Source organism: Delphinus delphis, chromosome 19 (assembly GCF_949987515.2).
Source record: "Delphinus delphis chromosome 19, mDelDel1.2, whole genome shotgun sequence".
Classification (NCBI taxonomy): domain Eukaryota; kingdom Metazoa; phylum Chordata; class Mammalia; order Artiodactyla; family Delphinidae; genus Delphinus; species Delphinus delphis.
Window position 1 is genome coordinate 17,728,240 of NC_082701.1, and position 21,416 is coordinate 17,749,655.

General features: G+C 59.0%; 1 protein-coding gene across 5 annotated transcripts; it reads left to right on the top strand.

Annotated features, from left to right (window-relative positions):
* Positions 1-221: 221 nt before the first annotated feature.
* PLCD3 (phospholipase C delta 3) lies at positions 222-19,631 on the top strand. 5 transcript variants are annotated; one of them, XR_009517061.1, is made up of 16 exons: positions 222-973; positions 10,842-11,003; positions 11,102-11,330; positions 11,666-11,795; positions 12,726-12,954; positions 13,422-13,623; positions 13,795-13,939; positions 14,769-14,921; positions 16,079-16,222; positions 16,365-16,515; positions 17,359-17,475; positions 18,108-18,274; positions 18,447-18,582; positions 18,673-18,822; positions 18,965-19,359; positions 19,477-19,631. XR_009517061.1 is itself a non-coding variant. In XM_059997913.1 (16 exons), the coding sequence occupies exons 2-16, from the start codon at positions 4,971-4,973 to the stop codon at positions 19,051-19,053; spliced, it is 2,232 nt and encodes a 743-aa protein (XP_059853896.1). In that variant the 5' UTR covers positions 895-973; positions 4,814-4,970; the 3' UTR covers positions 19,054-19,631. The 5 variants fall into 5 exon arrangements, 3 of the variants coding, with proteins under 3 accessions (XP_059853894.1, XP_059853895.1, XP_059853896.1); XM_059997913.1 differs by adding an exon at positions 4,814-4,998 and having other exon boundaries at positions 895-973; positions 18,965-19,631; XM_059997911.1 differs by having other exon boundaries at positions 18,965-19,631.
* Positions 19,632-21,416: the final 1,785 nt, after the last annotated feature.

Genomic DNA, 21,416 nt, shown 5'->3' on the forward strand with positions numbered 1-21,416 from the left:
GTGCCAACCTGTCCAAGCCTCCAACCACAGATTCTGCCGGGGTCTCCAGGCTTCGCGCCACCCCATCCTCTCCAGACCAGTCAGCTTGGAGTCTTCTACCCCTTTGGGGACGGCAACTAGCCGGGCGAGGAGAGGGTTAATCCTATGACGTCATGGCCAGAGCCTTCCTCCCTCCCCACCTCCAGTCAGTTCCCACTCCCCCCCACCCCCCACTCCTCCGGTTCGGGCTGCCCTGCCGCCCGGCTAAGCTCCCGGGGCTTTCCGGGCCCGCGGACCCTAGGCCCAGGACGATCCGGCTCGCGGACCCTATCCCCTGTCTGGCTTCCTTCTGAGCCCTCAGGCGGGACGGGGAGGAGGAGGGTGGAGAGGGGTCCTGAGTCCACACTGAGTCAGGGTCCGGGGAAAGGAGAGGGTGTCTGTGCCAGAGGGCGGCCGTCGCTCCCTCCGATGCCTCCCCCCAGCACCATGGGGGCTCAGGACTCCGATAGGGCCGGGATCCCAGGAACGCTCGGAGAATGGGGAGGCGGACTCAGGAGCAGGGGCCTAACGCGGAGACTCGGGGTCGCGGGTCAGGCCCCCTCCCCACACTTCCTCTAGGGCACGGTTCCCCGCCTGGGTCACCGCCCCCTTCGCCGCCCCCTCGCGCCTCCCCACGCCATCCTTGGCCCCGCCCTCTCCCTCCGGGTCCCTCCTTCCCTAACCCTCGTCCCTCCCTCTTTCCCTCCTCCCGACACCTCCTCCTCCCGACTCCCTCACGGCGCCGGTAAGTTTCTTCGCTCGACACCGCGCACAGACCCCGGGCCCGGCCCCGGCCCCGCGACCATGCTGTGCGGCCGCTGGAGGAGCCGCCATCGGCGGCGCGAGGAGCCCCCGGTGCCGGCCCAGGTCGCAGCGCCCGTCGCGCTCCCGTCCCCGCCCGCACCCCAGGACGGCGGCAACAAGAGGCCCGGGCTGCGGGCGCTGAAGAAGATGGGTCAGTGAGCGGCTGGGGCGGCTCGGGGTGGGTGCGGACGGGCCCCGGGGGCGCAGCCTGGGAGGGTTGGGGTGTTCCGGCGAGCCGTTGGTGGGCTTCCCAATGGGGCTGTGGGGAGTCCGGCGAGGGATGGAAGACCAGCACCGTTCCAGCGGGGGAGGGGAGGTCGCACCTGGGGTCACCCGAGGTCCTGGGGTCCGAGCGAGGCTCCCAGGATGGCTTTTGTTTTCCACCAGGAGGCGCCCTACCTTCGGGTCAGAAAGCCAGAGTTGCCTTCTCAGATTTGAGGGAAGTCAGTGGGGGAAAGGAAAGTAACTATGGTTTATCAAGCATCTCCCAGACACTGGCCAGCACTGGGTGGTTACAGATGTGGTGCCCTTCAATCTTCTTCACCTTCCTGAGAGGCAGGTGGTATAATCCCCATTTCACAGATGAGGAAACTGACTCAGAGAAAGTCAGGAATTTGTCTATGGCCACACAGCTAATAGAGGGCAAAAGTTGGTATGTACCCCACACTGCCCCTGGCCCCGTCTCAGAACCAGGGCAAAGTGGGACTGACTGGGGGGTTGAGGGCTTGAACGAGGGGGTTTATGTGTGAGAGTTTTACATTTTATACAATGTAAAATACTGTAAAAGTGAAGTGGTGTAGTAGAACTGTGGTCGGTAGAATAGTTAATGAAGTGGGGCTGAGGGAACAGAGGGCAGGGCTGCCCGAAGACCTGTGTGAATCTTGGAGCAAAAATCAGAGGTCCCGATAGCCGGTCTTACCTTCTCTTTACCACTGTCCTCCACCCCTTGTTCTTTTTTTTAAGATTTTTAAATTTTAAAATTTATTTTATTTATTTATTTTTGGCTGCATTGGGTCTTCGTTGCTGTGCACAGGCTTCCTCTAGCTGCGGCGAGGGGAGCTTCTCTTTGTTGAGGTGCACGGGCTTCTCATTGCAGTGGCTCCTCTTGTTGCAGAGCATGGGCTTTAGGCGCAGAGGCTTCAGTAGTTGTGGCTCGTGGGCTCTAGAGCGCAGGCTCAGTAGTTGTAGTGCACGGATCCACGGCACGTGGGATTTTCCCAGACCAGGGCTCGAACCCGTGTCCCCAGCATCAGCAGGCGGATGCTCAACCACCGCGCCACCAGGGAAGCCCCACCCCCCTATTCTTACTTCTGCCTCCTCTCATTCATTTGACCTGAATTTATTGAGTGCTGTGTTCTGAGCGCCGTGCCTGGCACTCTCCTTATGGAGACAGAAGACGAGGTCTCTGCCCTACCTTTCATCAATCACACATGCATTCCACAAACATTTATTGAGTGCCTATATTATGCTCTGCCCTGGGGATTCAGCAACGAACAAGGCAGACACAGTCCTGGCCCTCAGAGAGCTGAAGTACCAGCAAGGATGTCAGACAATGAAGCAAAGAAATAAGGCTGTGAAGGAAGGACCAAGATGCTGGCGAGCCCTGGCTGCACCCTGGAGCTGGAGGGAGACTAGAGTGAGGCAGAAGGGGAGAGGCAGGTGGAGGCTGGGTCCTCAAGGCCCCTGCTTATAAGGTTATGGACTTTCTCTGGAGGGTGACAGGAGCCCGGGAAAGGTCTCAGGCCGGAGGAGAGAGGCAGGAATTGTGTAGAGTAGGGGTGGGTTGGACGAAGGCAGGGGTGAAACAAGGAGACCCACAGGAGGGAGGTTGAGGAGTCAGCTGGGCAGGCTGTGTGTGTGCGGGGGGGACGGGGAGCTCAGAAGTGGGCCGGTACAGCCGAGATGGATTCCAGAACTACAGGGAGATGCACCGGGCTGGACTTGGCAGTTGGTGGGATCTGGAAGGTGTCTCTAATGGGTGGCAGCGTCATCATCCTGTGGTCTAAGGGGCAGTGGTGGTTTGGGGAGAGGTCGATGGCCATGGGGAGTTGAGGTGCTGCTGAGATAGTCAAGGGCTGGTGTTGGGCCAGAGAAGCAGCCCCAGGAGTCAGCTGCCTGCGGGGGTTATGGGTACCCTGGGAGGGCTGAGGTGATGCTCCCGCACACCTGCCTGCCTCCTCATTCCATACATTTTTGCTAAGCCCCGTCCGCATGCCAGAGCGCAGTGTCAGGGCTGGGGCTACAGAGATGGAGGACACAGCACCTTGCCCTGGGGGAATGAACAGTCTAGTGCCAGGAGCCACTTGTAGACAAATAATTACAGCTGAGCCCAAGACTCATTCCCCTTTGGCTGAGTAATGTTGAACGGGAGCTCCGGGCACCCCGTGACAGTGACACTCTTGGGAACTATGTGGGTGTCAGAATGCCATCTGCGCCACCCTCCCTCCCCGCTGACTGCGGCACCGTCCTGTTGAGTGACTGCCTTCAGAGAGAGGAATGTCAAGTCTGTGGGGAATGTCCCTTCCCCAGGCCTCACTGAGTCCAGGTGGAGGTGGAGGTGAAACCCAGCTGTCCTGGGGCCCAACTGCCCTGGCCATAAAGGCCCAGTCCTAGGTCTACCAGCCAGGTAGCTTCCACGATGACCCCTGCAGCTGCTGCCTCTCCTGAAATGACCCTGAGGGCTGTGTCCTGTCACCGCCTTTGCCACACCCCTTAGTCTAACAGAGGACAGATTTTCTTTCCGATCAGGTCAAGAGACTAGAGCAGGGAGTGGCTCAGGGTCAAAGGTGAAGAGGAGCCCAAGGAAAAGAAAGGGGGGCCATACTGGGGGAAACCGAGATGAGGGGGGACGGACAGCAGCCCCCGCATTGAGTGGGAGTCATTTGTGGAGCCTAGGGTCCACTCTGCTCCCATCTCCCGCCCCCAGGCTGGGCTGCTGGCCTGGCCTGCGCCAGGGAAGCCAGGGAACAGTTGAAGAGCTAGAAGAGGAGCCCAGTGAGCACCAGGGCAGGGCTGAGCTCGCAGTAGCCCAGATCCTACTTAATCCTCGGCCACCCCAGGGGAAGGTGCTGTCACTGTCCTCACAGATAAGAAACTTGAGGTGGAGGGGGTGAAGTCACCGGCCCAAGGCCATGCGGTTAAGAGGCAGCGTCTGTCTGCCATCAAAGCCATCGTTTTCAATGAGGGCTCTTTTTAATAAGAAACAGCGTTTCTTTTCTTTTTTTTCTTTTTAATTAATTAATTTATTTATTTATTTTTGGCTGTGTTGGGTCTTCATTTCTGTGCGAGGGCTTTCTCCAGTTGCGGCGAGGGGGGGGCCACTCTTCATCGCGGTGCGCGGGCCTCTCACTATCGCGGCCTCTCTTGTTGGGAGCACAGGCTCCAGACGCGCAGGCTCAGTAGTTGTGGCTCACGGGCCTAGTTGCTCCGCGGCATGTGGGATCTTCCCAGACCAGGGCTCAAACCCATGTCCCCTGCATTGGCAGGCAGATTCTTAACCACTGCGCCACCAGGGAAGCCCTCAATGAGAGCTCATTATTGCTGGAATTAATGAATACTAATTACCACCTTTATAACACTGTGCGAGCGCTTTTCTTGTATTAGCTCGTTTAATGTCACAACCTTATGAGGTAGGTGGGACCATTAGCCTCATTTTACAAGTGAGGAAACTGAGGTTCAGAGAGGTTCAGTAACTTGCCCCGTATTCCAAGCTGGGAAGTAGCTAAGAGAGGATTTGAACCCAGGAAGTCTGGCCCAGTGTCCAAGCTCCTAACACAATGAATGAATGAGTGATTTAAGCCTGGTGGGGAGGGGCCTGCTACACCCCTCTCCCATAGTGGTTTTGCCAGCTGCCAGGGGTGTCCTCATAGGGCTGCCAAAAAATATATATCAGTATGTCCCAAATTATGTAAATATTTGATACTAAAATATTATTATTTTTTGTTCATCTGAAATTCACATTTAACTGGGCATCCTGAATTTTGTCTGGCAGCCCTATCTCCCCAGAGCCTGGAACTGTCCCTGTGCCCCGATGCTCCACCCTGCCGCTAATCCTCCTGTGAGCAGAGCACTAAGTGGGCAGAATCTGTTGCCTTCCCGCCCCCGTCGGCACACACCGCCAAGTGCCGCAGGGAAAGCGGGCTCTCCCGATGGCCTGCCCAGGGCATCTCCTGCAGGGTGAGTGGGGCTGCCAGGGGCGAGGTTGGCAGGTGGGGCGGTCTTCAGAGCAGCCCCCGGTCTGGGGAGGTGCCTGGCCTGGGTGGTGGGAGGGGTGGGCAGCCCTCCTGGTCGCGCCGGCGTGTGCCAGGCAGGTCTGGGGGGCTGGCTCTGCCCTGCATCCTGGCCCCCCTCACCTCTCCTCCTTCCTCAGCTCTGAGGAGCCCCGCTCCACGATCTCAGCCCCCAAACAGGCTTCACGCCTGGTCTGGCCCTGCGGAGAAGAGTGTTGCCACCTTTATCGCACTACGTCCACCCAGAGCAGGGGAAGCACCGCCTGCCTTTCTTGACTTTGTTGATGCTTCAAGGAATGTTATGGATTCTGGCACTGAGCTCCGCTAGGCTCTAGCCTTGGGTGTGGCAGCCAGTCAGGGCGAGGGGGACGCGTTTGGTACCCGAGGTGCTGAGGCTACCTGCTGGCTTGAGGATTCCGGTGGGAAGGAGTTTGAGACCCCTTGCCGTTGCCTGTCCCCTCCCAGAGCCTCATGGCCTCAGTCACCGGGAAAAGCTGCTCTTCCTCCCCTCCCCCCGTTGGCATGAAGCTGTCGGCTGTCGCTGTTCCCTGCATGTCTCACATTCCTACTGGAGTCCCGCGGGCCCTTCCTGAGTGTGCACTGGCGCACACACACACACACACACACACCTTAGTTTCCATGCCAAGCTGACCACCTCCCACCCACCAACCCCATACACACACACACACACACACACACACACACACACCCCTTAGTTTCCATGCCAAGCTGACCACCTCCCACCCACCAACCCCATACACACACACACACCTGATGTGCACACACCACCCTACACACACCTTCACTCCTTACACACCCTGCTCTGCATACACGCCCCGTGACCACACAGCACTCCCACCCCTGCCACCAGCCCACTCTGGCCTCTGCCCACCCCCTACATGGCCCCTGCATCCACCCCTGCCTTGGGCCACCCACACTGTTTTTAGCATACACAGCGAGTCCTCTCTAATCATCAGTGGCCCACCTGTGAGAAAGGTGGGATTGAAGGGCCAGGGATAAACTTGGCCTCCCCACAGCCCCTTGCAGCTCTGCCAGTGAGGCAGATTCCTGCCCGCAGCCTTGGCCCCAGACCACACGCAGCCCAACCCGCCCAGGCTGCAGGTCGTTACTGGGAAACTGTGGGGCTGCCCGTTCCTCACCACCTCCTGGCCCCTCTCTGGGGGCTGAGATAAGCGGCTCAGGGAAGGTGTCTGGGCCCCAGCTGATGACACTGGGCGGGAGAGGGGCCCAGCTGCAAGCCATGGGACTGAGGAGCAGGGATGGAGCAGAATACCCGGGTCCTTGCCCACCCCCCACCCCCGGCACTGCCTTGGTTTCCTTCTTTGTTATCATTTACTGTGCGCCTCCTGTGGGCGGGCCCCAGACAGAGAGCCCTGTGTGCTCCTTCAATCACACAGAGCCCTTTGGGTGAGGCCCCCCAACTCTGAACGCACCCCAGCTGCCCTGTGACCCTGGACAAGTTCGTTAGCTGCTCTGTGCCTCTTCAACAGCTTTATTGAGAATTAATTCACATCCCATACCATTCGGCCATGTAAAGTGTACAGCAGTTTCTGGCATATTACATTATCATTATTCTTATTCTTTGGCTGTGCTGTGTGGCATGCAGGATCTTAGTTCCTCCACCAGGGATCGAACCTGTGCCCCCTGCATTGAAAGCACGGAGTCTTAACCACTGCACCGCCAGCAAAGCCCCTTAATTTTTAAAAATTGTGGTAAAATATATATAACATAAAATTGGCCATGTGCACCATTCTGAAGTGGGTAATTCAGTGGCATTAATTATATTCACAATATTGTGCTATTTCTAAAACTTTTCCATCACCCTAAACAGAAACTCTGTAACCATTAGGACATAAGTCACCATTCTTCCCTTTCCCCAGCCCCCGGTAACCTCTAATTTACTTTCTGTCTCTGAGTTTTTTTAAATTGAGGTATAAGTGATATAAAATCTGTTTCTGTGAATTTGACTGTTCTAGTATCTCATGTAAATGGAATCGTACATCCTTTGTCCTTCTGGGTCTGGCTTATTTCCCTTAAAATAATGTTTTCATCTTTTTTTTTTTTTTTTTTTTTTTTTGCGGTACGCGGGCCTCTCACTGTTGTGGCCTCTCCCGTTCCGGACGCGCAGGCTCAGCGGCCATGGCTCACGGGCCCAGCCGCTCCGCGGCATGTGGGATCCTCCCAGACCGGGGCACGAACCCACGTCCCCTGCATCGGCAGGCGGACTCGCAACCACTGCGCCACCAGGGAAGCCCGCATAATGTTTTCACGGTTCATCCGTGTTGTAACAGAGATCAGATTTCACTCCTCTTTATGGCTGAATAATAACCCACTGTATGCATAGACCACATTTTGCTTATTCATTCATTTGTTGATGGACGCTTGGGTTGTTTCCACCTTTTGGTACTGTTTGTCCTCATTTTTACTACTGTTATTTCGTGATTGTTCCCCCACCTGCTCGGTTGAGGTGGCCATGGTGCTGGCCCAGCCCAGCTCCAGGTTCAAGGCAGAGATGGATAGATAGAGAATCCACGGAAACCACGGGAGGCAGGCAGCTTGCACTCCTGCTCCAAGCAGGTAGGAATGAGGTCGAGGAAACATCTGTGGGTTTGGATCTGGTGGGACCGATAAATGTTTACTGGGTGGCTAGGCAGAGGGCCAGGCCCCTCTCAGTATCACTGCCCAGGGCCTGGGCCTGCTTCCTGACCTCACGCCCTTACCTCCCTTGGTCCTGCCCCTCCCATCTGACAGCTCAGCCCCCTCACTACCCTAGGGTTCAGAAGCTCAAGCAGTGGAGAAATAGAGGCACCCACCCAGGGACTCGGCACCTGGCCCAGCCGGGCACTTCACCCTCGTTCTGTGTGGCTTTTCCTCTGGCAGTGTGGTTGGAGGACAGTGTGGTCCAAGGGGCAGTGTGATCCGGGGGGCCTGTGCTGGTTGGGTGGGCAGAATGGAATGTCACCCCTTCCCCCAGCAGGCTCCTGGGGAGCTGGGGGTGAGAGCCAGGAGTAGGGGCCTCCTCAGCGTGGGAACCTGTCCCGGTGGGGTGCTGGTCGGGAGCTCAGGCTGCCTTTCTCCATGTCCTGTTTGCAGCAGGCTCTGGACAAAAGAGGCCTTCAGTGACTCACCTCCATTTCCAGCCTTAGTCATGCACCAGCCCCCCTCCTCCACCTCCCCCCCCAGCCTCTGGCCTTGGCATCACAGGGCTGGCCCAGTCAGGGGAGGTGGGTGCAGCTGCAGGGCCTGGCTGTCATGGGGATGAGGAGTCCCCTTTCCCATAGCTGAGGGGGTGGTGGAGGGGCGGGCTCAGCCCTGATGGCGCTGCAGGTGCCCCTGAATGCCCTGCCCCCCACTCTGTTGTTCCTCAGGATGAGAGAATGTAGAGGTTGCCTGGGTGTGGGGAACCTGTGGGGATAGGGGCCTGAGGGTCTGGTGAGTCTCTTGGCCTGGCCCATGCCAAGTTCCAGCTCTTTACCTGGAAGAAGGAGGGTTCCACCTCCCCTTCCTGGCTAGGTGGCACTGAGTGGGCATTGACCCTTCCAGAAGGCCACAGTCTAAACCCTGAGAGACCCCTTGGAGCCATTAGGGTCACAAATTGGCCCCAAGGGGGACCATAGCCTCTTAAGGATGGCAGGTTTCTCCTCCTGCCCCTGAGTCCATGATTCTCCATTATAGTCACTCTCAAAGTCATAACGTAGCTTTTTTTTTTTTTCATAAGGTAGCTTTTTAAACATACAGATGTCCAACCCCCAACCTGTACCTGCTGGATGAGAATCTCTGGGTCATGGGTTTTGCAACCTCCACCAGGTGATTCTGATGCACAGCCGGAGTTGAGAAACCCTGACCCACAAGGCTGCTGCCCTGACATCTGGACAGATGGCTCGGGGCTGGGGCTAGAATACACTTAGTCCCCAGCTGTCTGTCCATCTGCCTCCCCTTTCAGAAAACACTGGCTGCAAGCCTGGCTCTGGGACAAGCACTGAGGTGTGGATATCCCAGCGCTTGGGCTTATTAAGGTCCACTGAAATTACAGTTTAGGTGGGGTGATTTAATTAAAGTAAAAAGTGTTGCTGGTGGTCAGGGAAGGAGAACTCCTATTTGAGGACAAATCAGGAAAGACTTCCTGGAGGAGGTGGTCCTTGAAGGACCCCAGTCTGAGGAAGAGATGGGAGAATGATCCTACAAAGGCTCCTAGAGAGAGTGAGAGGAAGCCCCAGGAATTTAGACTTGATTCCTCAGGTCAGGGTTTGCAGCTGGGCAAGCAGAGTCCTTGGGGCCACAAAGCCTAAAGCCAAACCCAGTATTGGGAGCTTGTTAAAATAAAGGGAGGAAGAGAGGCCCACTGTCTTGTTTCTTTTGGCCCAAACAGTGGTGTTTTGGGGTTTTTTGTTTCAATTTTGATTTAATTGCCAACATTGAAAAATCTGGAGGCGTCACATATAAATCCAGATTCGGTTCTCTGGGAACTCTGGGCCTTCATCCACTCCTGGCTGCCTCCGTCCTTCCGAAGGGTGTGGACCCTACAGTTTGTCTGGTTTCCACACGTTCTGTTGTCCCCTGGCTCATAAACCTTTGGTTCTGACCCCTGCTGAGGAAGATCTGAGCAGGGTGTGGCCCTACCAGGATGGGCAGCATCTTGACTGAATTTTGGATTTTGTAGCAGCTACTATTGTGGTCTCCATTTTATGAATGGCGAACATGAGGCTTAGAGCTGTCACAGGGTAGTGCCACCAAGGCCGTGTAACTGGGGAGTGACAGAGCTGGTATTTGACTCCTCGGACCCTGCTCTTTCCTAGGTCCTCAAGCCCAGGGTGGTTGCAGGGAGTTGGGGGAGGGAGGAGGATAGAAGGAGCAGAGGGGTCAGTGTAGTGGCCAAGGGCGAAGGTGCTGGAGCCTGACCTCCAGGGTCTGAAGCCTGCTTCTGCCACTCCCCAGCCATGGAATTCTGGCAAGTTGCTGAAGCATCTCTGCACTTGTTTTCTCGTGTGTTAACACGTGAGTGGGGTCTGGCATGTAGTAGGTACTTTGTAAGCATTTTGTCTTATTGAGAAGGATGGACGCTGTGACCGGAGAGCACATGTGGGCTCAGGGGTTACACGGGGTTGTGACAGTGGCTGGGCAAGGGGGATACCAAGTGTCACAGGAGATCATGCTTTCAGCTGGGCCCCACCAGGGCATCTGGAGATCAGCCCCAGGCTGGCCAAGGCAGGACTGGGCCTGGCATGCTTGGTCTGAGACCCTGGAGCCAGAGTGACCTCTGCTGTCCTCCCTTGTCTTCGGGAAAGCAGAGGTGAGGAGCTTGGGTTGCAGCAGGAAAGATTTAGGTTAGATAGTGAGACTACCCTCTTGATGGTCAGGTTTTCGTGTCAAGGGAAAAGGCTGTTGATGGCAGATCCCAGGCTTGAAGGCTGGAGGCCGTGATGGAGGGGAGTGGCAGAAAGAGTGACCTTTAGCGAGGCCTGAGTCCCAGGCGCCGCCTTGGGCTCTGCTCTGAGGGCCTCCAGACGAGGCTGCTTGACACGGGGGAGGGCAGGCCTGTTACTGGCACCCCTCCCAGGGTGGCCTGGGTGGGACACACCAAGCACAGGCCTTGGGGCCAAAGAGCCTACAGCCAAAGCCGGTATTGGGGCCTGTTACAGGGAGAGGAAGAGCCGCCTGGGAGAGTTTACGGAGGCTTGGGGAGGAGGCCGCACCTCCCTGCTGGGAGGAGGGTGGAGGGAACCTGCAAGCAGGGCCGGCCAGGATGCCCATCACCTCCCACCCCCGCAGGCCTGACGGAGGACGAGGACGTGCGCGCCATGCTGCGGGGCTCCCGGCTCTGCAAGATCCGCTCGCGGACATGGCAAAAGGAGCGGCTGTACCGGCTGCAGGAGGACGGCCTGAGCGTGTGGTTCCAGCGGCGCATCCCGCGCGCGCCTTCGCAGCACATCTGTGAGCTGGGGCCCGGGCGGGCGCGGGCAGGCTGGGGACAGTGGAGGCCCGGCCCCGCCGCCCTGACCCGGCCGCGCGCGTCCCGTCCCTCTCCGCAGTCTTCGTGCAGCACATCGAGGCCGTCCGCGAGGGCCACCAGTCCGAGGGCCTGCGGCGCTTCGGGGGCGCCTTCGAGCCGGCGCGCTGCCTAACCATCGCCTTCAAGGGGCGTCGCAAGAACTTGGACCTGGCGGCGCCCACGGCCGAGGAGGCGCAGCGCTGGGTGCGCGGTCTGGCCAAGCTGCGCGCGCGCCTCGATGCCATGAGCCAGCGCGAGCGCCTCGACCAATATCCTCCCGGGGAAGGCAGCGGACCGCGCGGGGAGGGGGGCCGGCCGTGTGCCGGGAGGACCCTCAGGCCCAGGGGAGGCGTGGCTCCGCCCTTAGGGACCCGCGGTTAGAGATAGAGCCCCTTGTCTTAAGAACCGAGGGTGGTGACGGGGAGCCCGTTCCCGTGGAGGACGTGCGGCTGGGGCAATCAGGGGGTCCACAGGCTGAGGGGAAACCACAGCCCCCAAACCTGGGAGCCCCCAGGGCGGGGTTGGGGGTATGCCATACCTGTCAGTTACCTGTCAGCAGGGGGCTGGGCCCAGCCTGTCTCTAGTATTTCTTGAGCACCCACACCTGGATCCACTTCTATCTGCATCGAGCGGACTCCAACCAGGACAGTAAGATGAGCTTCAAGGAGATCAAGAACCTGCTCCGCATGGTCAACGTGGACATGAACGACATGTACGCCTACGGCCTCTTCAAGGTGGGCATCTGCCACCATTCTGGCCTCTGCCCTCTGCCTTCCCCCAGCCATCTGGGTCACCAGTTCCCTCCCCCTTCCCACCTGCCCTCTGCCTTCCCCAGCCATCTGAGCCACCAGTTCCCTCCCCCTTCCCACCCGCCAGCTTTTGTGGAGAGTGGCCTCTCTCTGCAGAAAGGCCACATCTGGGCCTAGGTACACTTTCAACCCAGTGAAGCCACTGGGCCAGGATGGGAGTGCTGGCCCAGAGCTCCTTTCCTCACCCTCAGGCAGAGCCCAGGTAGGGAGGACCTCAGGCTCACGGGTACACACAGGAGCGCACCCCCTCCACTGTGGCATGTGTGGCACCTCCACACGTGACCATGTACACCCCCCATGTGGGAGCACAGCCAGGGGCCCACGGAGGTGGGCTGTGCATCCGTGGCCCAGTTGGATCACGTGGAGACACCTGTGTGGATGTTGACTGTGACCCCAAAAGACAGAAGGGGCCACGGCACCAGTGCACCTGGGCCGATAGCGCCACGTGAATTCTGTTATGTGTTGCTCACTGCCCCTGGGTGTGAACGTGTGAGGCTGAGAACGGTAGCGTATACACACGGGAGCGGGGATTCTGGCACTGGGTCTCAGCCCTGCCCGGGGCTCAGCCCTGCCCAGGGCTCACAGTTTTTCCTCCCACATCTTGATTCTTGGAGTAGGTCGTGGGGCAGAGGAACAGGCAATGAACCCCAGAGTCCTTTCTTAGAATCCCAGCCTGTGATTTAGCAGCTGTGTGAGTCTGAGTGAGACCCGGAGCCTGGCTAGCTTTCAGTTTCTCCACCTGTGAAACTGCGGACAGTGCCTCCTTCCCAGACGTGGTGGATGACGGGTGTGTCAGCGCAGGCCAGCTCTCCCAGGGTGTCCTCCTCCTCTGAATCTCTCCCTCCTGCTCTCCAGGAGTGTGACCGCTCCAACAATGAGTGGCTGGAGGGGCCTGAGATCGAGGAGTTTCTGCGACGGCTGCTGAAACGCCCCGAGCTGGAGGAGATCTTCCATCGGTACTCGGGCGAGGACCGGGTGTTGAGCGCCCCCGAGCTGCTGGAGTTCCTGGAGGACCAGGGTGAGGATGACGCCACACTGGCCCACGCCCAGCAGCTCATCCACACCTATGAGCTCAACGAGACAGGTGAGGGGTCTGACAGATGGGGCTGGGGCCAACACGGCCCAGGGCTCGGCATCTGACAGGTCCGGGTTCCCAGCTAAGTGGGCTCTGCTATTACAGGCTGTGGGCACCATCTTGGGCAGGTTACCTTGCCTCTCTGAGACTCAGCTGCCACATCTGTAAAATGGCATAGTAATGTACCGTCCTCACAGGGTTGGGTTGAAATTAAATGGCATAACTTGGGAGTCCCCTGGTGGCCTACTGGTTAGGATTCCAGCCTTTCACTGCCGTGGCCCGGGTTCAATCCCTGGTCGGGAAACAGATCCCGCAAGCTGCGAGGTGTAGCCAAAAAAAAAAAAAAAAAGGCGTAACTTACGTGGAGTCCAGTCAGTAGACAGGTGCTCACTATTACTAAGTTGAGTGAGCTTTGAGGCATTTTAGGGCCAGACAAAGGGGTCCCCCGTGATGCTCTCTTCTGCCCATTCCTTCAGCCAAGCAGCACGAGCTGATGACTCTGGATGGCTTCATGATGTACCTGTTGTCGCCTGAGGGGGCTGCCCTGAACCCGGCCCACACGTGTGTGTTCCAGGACATGAACCAGCCCCTGGCCCACTACTTCATCTCCTCCTCCCATAATACCTACCTGACCGACTCTCAGATCGGTGGGCCCAGCAGCACCGAGGCCTATGTTAGGTACCATAGTGGGGGGGATGGTGGGAGTGAACATGTCTGGGAGCCAGCTTGGGGATGGACATGGGGCTCAGCTCCCGCCATGGGCTTCCTGGGGCCTACCTGGGGGCCTGTCCATCGCCCTGCTCTGTGCCACCCATACGACACCTTGCCCATCCATCCATCTGTCCGCAGAGCCTTTGCCCAGGGATGCCGCTGTGTGGAGCTTGACTGCTGGGAGGGGCCAGGAGGGGAGCCGGTCATCTACCATGGCCACACCCTCACCTCCAAGATCCTCTTCCGAGACGTGATCCAGGCAGTGCGTGACCATGCCTTCACGGTGAGCCCTGGGACTCCCACGCCCAGCCCCAGAGCCTTCCCCATGACATCAGCTGGTCTCAGTCCTTCCAGAAGAAACCCCTGGGACTTCCCTGGTGGTCCAGTGGTTAAGACTCTGTGCTTCCACTGCAGGGGGCACGGGTTCGATCCCTGGTCAGGGAACTAAGATCCTGCATGCCGCGTGTGGTGCGGCCAAAAAAACCCCAAAACAAAAAACCCCCCGAAACAAAAGAAACCCCTGCCCAGGGACTCACTTTCACCAAGTGCTGCTGGGACAACTGCCCAATGGGGTAGAATAAAGCTGGGTGAGAGGCTCCCTTCTCCCACCCTTATATTTAGTAAATGTATTAAAATCGTAAAATTTCCAGAAGAAAACCTTGTGGGTAGGGAAGGACCTTTTAATCGTGACTCGCAAAGAGAAAATCGTGAGAGGCTCAGTGTTGCACCTACATAAAATTGCAACTTCTGTCGAGCTATACAAACCTTACCGTCAGCAAATGATGGGCTGGGACCAAAAGTGTGCAACCTAAACGACATGGTCAGTGTCATTAACAGATAAAGAACATTCATAAAAAAAAAACATGCCTGCAGCCACCCTCAGCTCCCCAGACACTCTACCCCTTCCCCGAGGCCCCAGATCTGACCTCTGCCCCTCCACGTGCACACTGACCCCAGTGTGTCCCACATCCACGCACTCAGTCTCCCCCAGAGTGGGTTCTGCAGAGCCCTGCCTTTGCCTGCTTGGCCTGAAAGGGGTTGGGGGCCGGGCATAGCAGGGGTCCTGGTGGGGGAGGGGTGAGTGACTGAGCTGCTGACCCTCCCTCCCACAGCTGTCTCCGTACCCCGTCATCCTGTCCCTCGAGAACCACTGTGGGCTGGAGCAGCAGGCTGCCATGGCCCGTCACCTCCACACCATCCTGGGGGACATGCTGGTGACGCAGCTGCTGGACTCCCAGAACCCTGAAGAGCTGCCGTCCCCAGAGGTGATGCTCCCGGACCCCCAGCCTGGGTGGGAGGAGGGTCTGGCTCCGAGGTCCACATCCACCTCCCTTGTTCAGGGCCCCTCCCCTCTCTGTCTTAACCTTCCTCCGCTTCTCCGTTCATCTGACATCTGCCACCCTGTGGTCTAGTCACTTGTCTGCCTTCCATTTTGACTAGACACACCTCACCCTGTCACCTGGCATCGAAGGCCCTCTACGACCTGGCCCTGACCTCCCCGCTCTGCCTCCTGCCCACGGAGTCCCTGCAGGCTTGGCCATTCCCATCTCAAAGGCCTTGGTTGACACTGTCTCTTCCATCTGAAGCTCCCTTCCTAGCCATCTGTGCTCGCCAAGCGCCACCTGCTTAGAGCTCTAGCTCAGCGTAAAGGGCCTCTTCCTGTGGCCTTAACAACTTCCTCAGCTCTCTGGCCAGAAGTGGTCCTTCCTCCTTTCCTCCCAACCCCCAGAGCATTTCATCTGCCCCTTCAGGACACTCATCCTTTTGGGGCTCTTTGAGAAAACTCTCCTCCTCCTCCCAATCCCAAATTATGCAAGGAATGTAGGTTCACCTTTGTGTGTGATTTTTTTGTCGGTATGAAAATAACATACATATGGTAAAAGAAAAGATGGAGCCGCAGAAAAGCATACACAATGGAACACGGATTTTCCTCCACTCAGGCTCCCCCCGTCCTATTTCTGGAGAAGTGAGCATCTTCAACAGTGTCTTGTGTATCCTTCCAGAACTTTCCCACGCATATATATAGCTATGTACACAGCTATCTTCTCTTTCAAATGGTGCACGAAGATCACGTGAACACGTATTCTACATGCGCTTCTTTCACGAGATCTTTTTTTTTTTTTTTTTTTTAACATGAGATCTTTTTTGAAGAGAGCACCGTCTCTCTCAACCCTGAGCCGCCTCATTCATTTTACTGGCTGCTGTGTAGGATGCTGATGCTTAGAGGGACCCCATTAGCCAGTCCCCTGTGGATGGGGCTGTTTCCCTCATAGGTTTCTTCCTATTAGAAACATCACTCATCTGTGTCTCCTTCGCTGCTCGCCACCCTGGGCCAGCCCCTCACACAGTGGTGGCTGAGTGATAGACTGACCGGCCGACACAGGGGCAAAAGGGCTTAATTTTTCCGTGTTGGTCTCTACAGCAGCTGAAAGGCCGGGTCCTGGTGAAGGGGAAGAGGCTGCCAGCTGCTCGGAATGAGGACGGTCGAATTCTGTCAGACCGGGAGGAGGACAACGAAGACGAGGACGAAGAAGAGGAGGCGGGGGCCCCAGAGCAGAGGCGGCGGGTGAGTGGGCCTGGCTGGGCCAGCCCGGGCTGGGCAGGGGCTTGAGGCCACTGTGGAGCTTGGGGGCAGGTGGCAGAGGGAAGGAAGGTGGGAGGACCAGGGGTCTGGAGTGGGCAGACCCCCGCTGAGGCTCGTCTCCCAGGCCAAGCAGATCTCCCCGGAGCTGTCGGCCCTGGCCGTGTACTGCTGTGCCAGCCGCCTGCGGACCCTGCGCCCTGCCCCAGCCCCGCCCCAGCCCTGCCAGGTCAGCTCCCTCGGCGAGCGCAAGGCCAAGAAGCTCATCCGAGAGGCAGGTAGGAGCCGGGACGTCGGGCCTCTGGGGGACCTGCAGGCTGCTGGTGGGTGGTAGATGCTGAAGTTGATCTGGAAAGGAGTGCGAAAGGGCTTCGGGGGGCAGTGAAAAGAGGGGCTCAGGGAATGAGTGCCCAGCACACGCCCGGCACCCGGCCAGGCGTACGTAGAGGGAAAAGGGCACAGGAAGGGGAGGCTGCTGGCTGCCTTCACCAGCTCACAGCCTAGTGGTGGGGCCAGACACAGATGGATAATTACGGTGCCGGGTGATCAGTCGGGCAGGACAGGCACGACGGAGCCTGGGGAAGCCCAGCAGGAGGGGGTGAGACCAGAGAAGGGTTCCCGAGCAAGTGGTGGCTGAGAAGACACCTGACTGAAGGATGAGGCGGAAGTAGCCAGGTGAAGAGGGGGAGGGGACTTCAGACAGGAGGAGCAGGTTGGCCCAAGGCCTGGAGGCTTAAGGTACAGGAAGGGTTCCTGGAACCAGAGGCGTGGCTGGAGGAGTGCTTGTGGGATGAGCCATGAAAGACAGGGGATGCCAGCCTGGGGCCAAGTGCTCCACCCACCAAGTTGGGAACGTGGGGACTTGGGGTGGGAGGCAGTGTCAGGCGGCGGGAGCCGGGGGGGGGGGTCCCTGCCCCTCTCTGGACTTCAGCAGCCTCCTTGTGAGGACCCCCGTCCCCTCATCAGAGAGAACAAGGAGCCGGGGCGGGGGAGCTGGGGATGGGAGTTCAGCCTCTGTTCCCAGCTTGTCTCTGGAGGTGGGGGAGGGGAGGGGACAGGCCCTGGCACCCGGTGAGCCACAGCCCAGGGGCTGTCACAGTCCTGCCCCAACTCTCTCTCAGGGAACAGCTTCATCAGGCACAATGCCTGCCAACTGACCCGTGTCTACCCACTGGGGCTGCGGATGAACTCCGCCAACTACAACCCCCAGGAGATGTGGAACTCGGGCTGTCAGCTGGGTGAGTGGGAGCGCCGGGGAGAGGGGGTGGGCAGGGGGCCACGGCGGCCCCAGCGGTGATGAGGCCGCACAGCTTTCCAGAAGGTGGAGAAATGAGTCCTATAGATGCCAGTGATTAAAAGATTGATCAACAAGGAAGGTGGGGAAACACAGAGCAGGCTCGTTTGTGTAAACGAGCCAGTGCACAATCTCAAAACTTTTCATGCAGGTGGAAATTCAAAACCTCCGCTCCCATGTGCCCCATACACACACGCACACAGTCCGGCAGTCCCCACTAAGCAACGCTGACGAGCGCGTGTTCTGGAGGGAGGCCGAGCAGAGCCGAAGGAGAGGAGCCTGGTCCCCTTGGGGGCAGGGAGGGAAACATGGGGCTTCCTTGGATCCTGCCTCTGGCCCGGCCCCAGGCCCAGCCCTACCCTCCGGCTCCAGCTGTGGAGGCTGCCGTGAAACCCCCCAGCCATGGTAGGGGTGGGATATCACTACCCAGGCAGTGGGACCCTGGGTCCTCTCTAGAGAGAGCTGAGTCCTCGCCCCATGAGGTGTGTCCGGTGGGGAGGGCAGTGAGACTCCTGAAACTGAGCAGTGAAGAGAGGGCCACTGAGAGCCCCTGCCCTGCCCCCGCTGTGTCCACAGTGGCCCTGAACTTCCAGACGCCAGGTTATGAGATGGACCTCAATGCCGGGCGCTTCCTTATCAATGGGCAGTGCGGCTATGTCCTGAAACCTGCCTGTCTGCGGCAGCCTGACACAACCTTTGACCCTGAGTGTCCTGGACCCCCCAGAACGACTTTCACCATCCAGGTCAGCAGCCTGGACCACACCCTGCCTGGGGTCCCTGTCTGCGGGGTGCCAGCCTGAGGATAGCAGAGGCCTGGGGACAGCTCGTGGGAGGGTGGTCCGCCTCCAGGTCCTGAGCGGGAGGGCCGGTGTGAGCCCCTCGGGCTAGGCTGCAGCTCCCCTCGCTCCCGCGCAGGTGCTGACCGCGCAGCAGCTGCCCAAGCTGAATGCCGAGAAGCCAAACTCCATCGTGGACCCGCTGGTGCGCATTGAGATCCACGGGGTGCCCGCAGACTGTGCTTGCAAGGAGACCAACTACGTGCTCAACAACGGTGGGGGCCCTGCTGGGGCGAGCTGGGGGCAGATAGCGGGGAGCGGGGCAGGTGCAGGGCGGGCTCTTGACGGTCAGGCCTGCGCCCTAGGCTTCAACCCCCGCTGGGGGCAGACCCTGCAGTTCCAGCTGCGGGCTCCGGAGCTGGTGCTGGTCCGGTTCGTGGTAGAAGATTATGACGCCACGTCCCCCAATGACTTTGTGGGCCAGTTTACACTGCCTCTCAGCAGCCTGAAGCAAGGTTGGTGGGGTTGACAGGGGTGGAAAGAGAAGGGGCGCCGGGCCTCCAAGACCCTGTTCACCCGGGCTGCCCACTCCCTCCGAGAGCCTGGCCCCGCAGGGCGGTGGGCAGAGAAGCTGACACCGGGCTACCCTCCCGGCAGGATACCGCCACATCCACCTGCTTTCCAAGGACGGGGCCTCACTGTCACCAGCCACCCTCTTTGTCCACATCTGCATCCAGCGCTCCTGACGGCACAGCTGAGCCACCCTGGGTTCTGCAGGTGCCAGTCTGCATCCCTCAGCGGAGGCCGTCTCCTCCTCTGGAGAGGAGGGGTGACGGAGGGCCAGCCCTCCAGCCTCCCACTTAGCCTGCCCGCCAGGCTCTGTTCTCAACTGGGTGCTGAGGGCCGCCTCAGCCCCTCCTGAAGAACAGGCAGTTGACCTTTTCCCTGGGCTGTGAGATGCCCCCAGCTCCTCGGGTGCTCAGCCCACCTGGTCGTCGTGGCTTCTGAAGAGCCAGGCCCGTTGCTGCCAGGAGACTTGGGGAGCAGGACATGTAAGCCCTCAGCCACTCTCTGCCCCGTCCCAGCCTCCTTCCCACAAGGAGCCCAGCCACCCCCTTGCCCCCTCCCCAGGCGTTAGCCACCCCGTAAGGCCCTCCTTCCCCCTCCAGGCTTTCTGGGCTCCTCCCTCCAGCTCTGGAACCTGAGCGCCACTCCCTTGTTAAAGCAAGCAGGGAGAGGGAGGCTCAGCCCTGGGTAAACCTAGGAGGAGATTTTTAACTTGTCTTAGAAGAGCCCTGGAGAGGACAGCAGAACAAAATAAAGAAGCAAGTTTACTTTACCACTGCCACGCCCTGAGCACCTCTGAGGCCACACCCACAGGCCTATGAGGAGGGACGGGGCAGAGGGAGCGTCCCCTGGGCCTCTTGCTGCATCTGGGCTCCCTGTCTAAGACAGCCAGGGGTGCTGGAGGAGCTGCCGCAGCTCAAAATAGCCCTGACCCTTCCTCTTGGCTCAAAGCTGCTGCCAGCATCACAAGACTGTGAGGACAGCAGCTCACAAAGCCACCCCCACAGCACGTACACCAGGGGCCTTGGACGGGGAGCGGGGCAGGTAGGTGGGCTTCTGCCAGAGCAGGATTGTGATGGCCCTCAAGGGGGCGGGGACAGGCCTCTGAGGGACTCCAGACAGAGTCCCCCTTTCCAGGCTCAGCTGGGTTCGAGGCCCCTGTCTGCTCAGTAGACGAATCCCAGAGACCTGGAACTCTCCTTCCACCAGCCAACCAGCCTTCTAGACAAAGGCCTGGAAAGCAGCGGGCCGCCCCAGGCCCCCCTAGAGATGCTGGGAGAGGTGCCCAGACACCAGAAGGCAGAATCCAGAGGAGACCTATCAGAAAGGTGACTTTCTGGGATTAAATGTGGAGCCCTGGCATCTGGGGTTCCCTCAAGCAACAAGGGCTGAGCTTGACGGCAGTTCCCAGAGGGTGGGCTGGGGCAGGGCTGGGCTGGGCTGGGGCTGGAAGCTGCTCCCATAGAACCCAGGGCTGGGCTGTCTCCACCTTCCTGCCTGATGCAGAAGTGACAGCCTCACCCTGCTCTCGGTTTACACCAAGAGGGGCATTCGGTTCTGAGGAATTAGTGTGTCTGAAAGAAGACAATCAGACTCTGAAGGGGCCCAGATGCCCCCCTGTCCAGGAACCGTGAAGGAATGGGCTGGGCGGCCTTGGTACACAACACTCACGGCTGTCAGGAGAGGCAGGCGGCCAAACTGCAGCCCCACGGTTGGGGGCACGGTGAGGCCAGGTCCAGTGTTGGCATATGAAGGGCAACTGAGAGTTGTCCGGTCCCCGCAGGGCCTGGGCTGGGGCTCCTGTCAGGTGAACACGGGCGCCCCGGCTGAGCCCCCCGTCCTGCTTCTCGTCTCTGGCGTGGTGCAGCAGAGGAAGGGTTTACTGCTAGGAGAAGAGCCCGAAGGCTGGGAAGATGGCCTTCAAAGGGCGAGAGTCTTTAAGGCAAAAAAGCTGGCAGGAACTGATTATGGGAGCTGGGGGCAAAGAAGAAACACAGCTCGTAATTCTGGAGACCCCTGGGTGGAGACCACCCACAGGGCTGTGTTCTCCCAGCCCAAACCTAAGACGGGCGCGAAGGCCCGCAGGCCCGCTGTCAGGAGCTGGAGTCAGCTGCTCTGGGGCTGGGGAGAGACGTAGGGTGGGGGTCTAGGAGGACTGGGAAAGGCCTCACGGATGATCCCAGGGGCAGATCCTGTGTCCTCTCAGGGTGCCGCTCAGGGCCCAGGTTCCCTGGGAAGGGGCTCGGAAGCACCAGCCATGGGGGGAATGGATGAAAAGGTCCAGAGGAAGAGAAGAGGGGGTGGGCGGGGGGACACACACGACACACAGGAAGTCTAGATGCGGTTTCTCAGGCCCTTCCTGGGAACCTTTCTGGTTCAGTGGGACCTGCCGGCCTGCAGCATTAAAAGCACCCCCGGTGTCTCAACAGAACCACCCGGCCCCTGGCCTGCAAGGGGAGGTGTGACATCTGGACAAGGGGGAGGGGCGGTGCCTGCGCCCTCCGTCAGAGGAGCCACGCTGACCCGGACCGAGGGTGCTGGC

Coding starts and splice junctions, on each gene's coding strand:
- PLCD3 (XM_059997911.1), top strand. CDS start 823: ATGCTGTGCGGCCGCTGGAGGAGCCGCCATCGGCGGCGCGAGGAGCCC. Junction 11,796..12,725: donor ACGCCTACGGCCTCTTCAAG/GTGGGCATCTGC, acceptor CCTGCTCTCCAG/GAGTGTGACCGCTCCAACAA. Junction 12,955..13,421: donor CTATGAGCTCAACGAGACAG/GTGAGGGGTCTG, acceptor CCATTCCTTCAG/CCAAGCAGCACGAGCTGATG.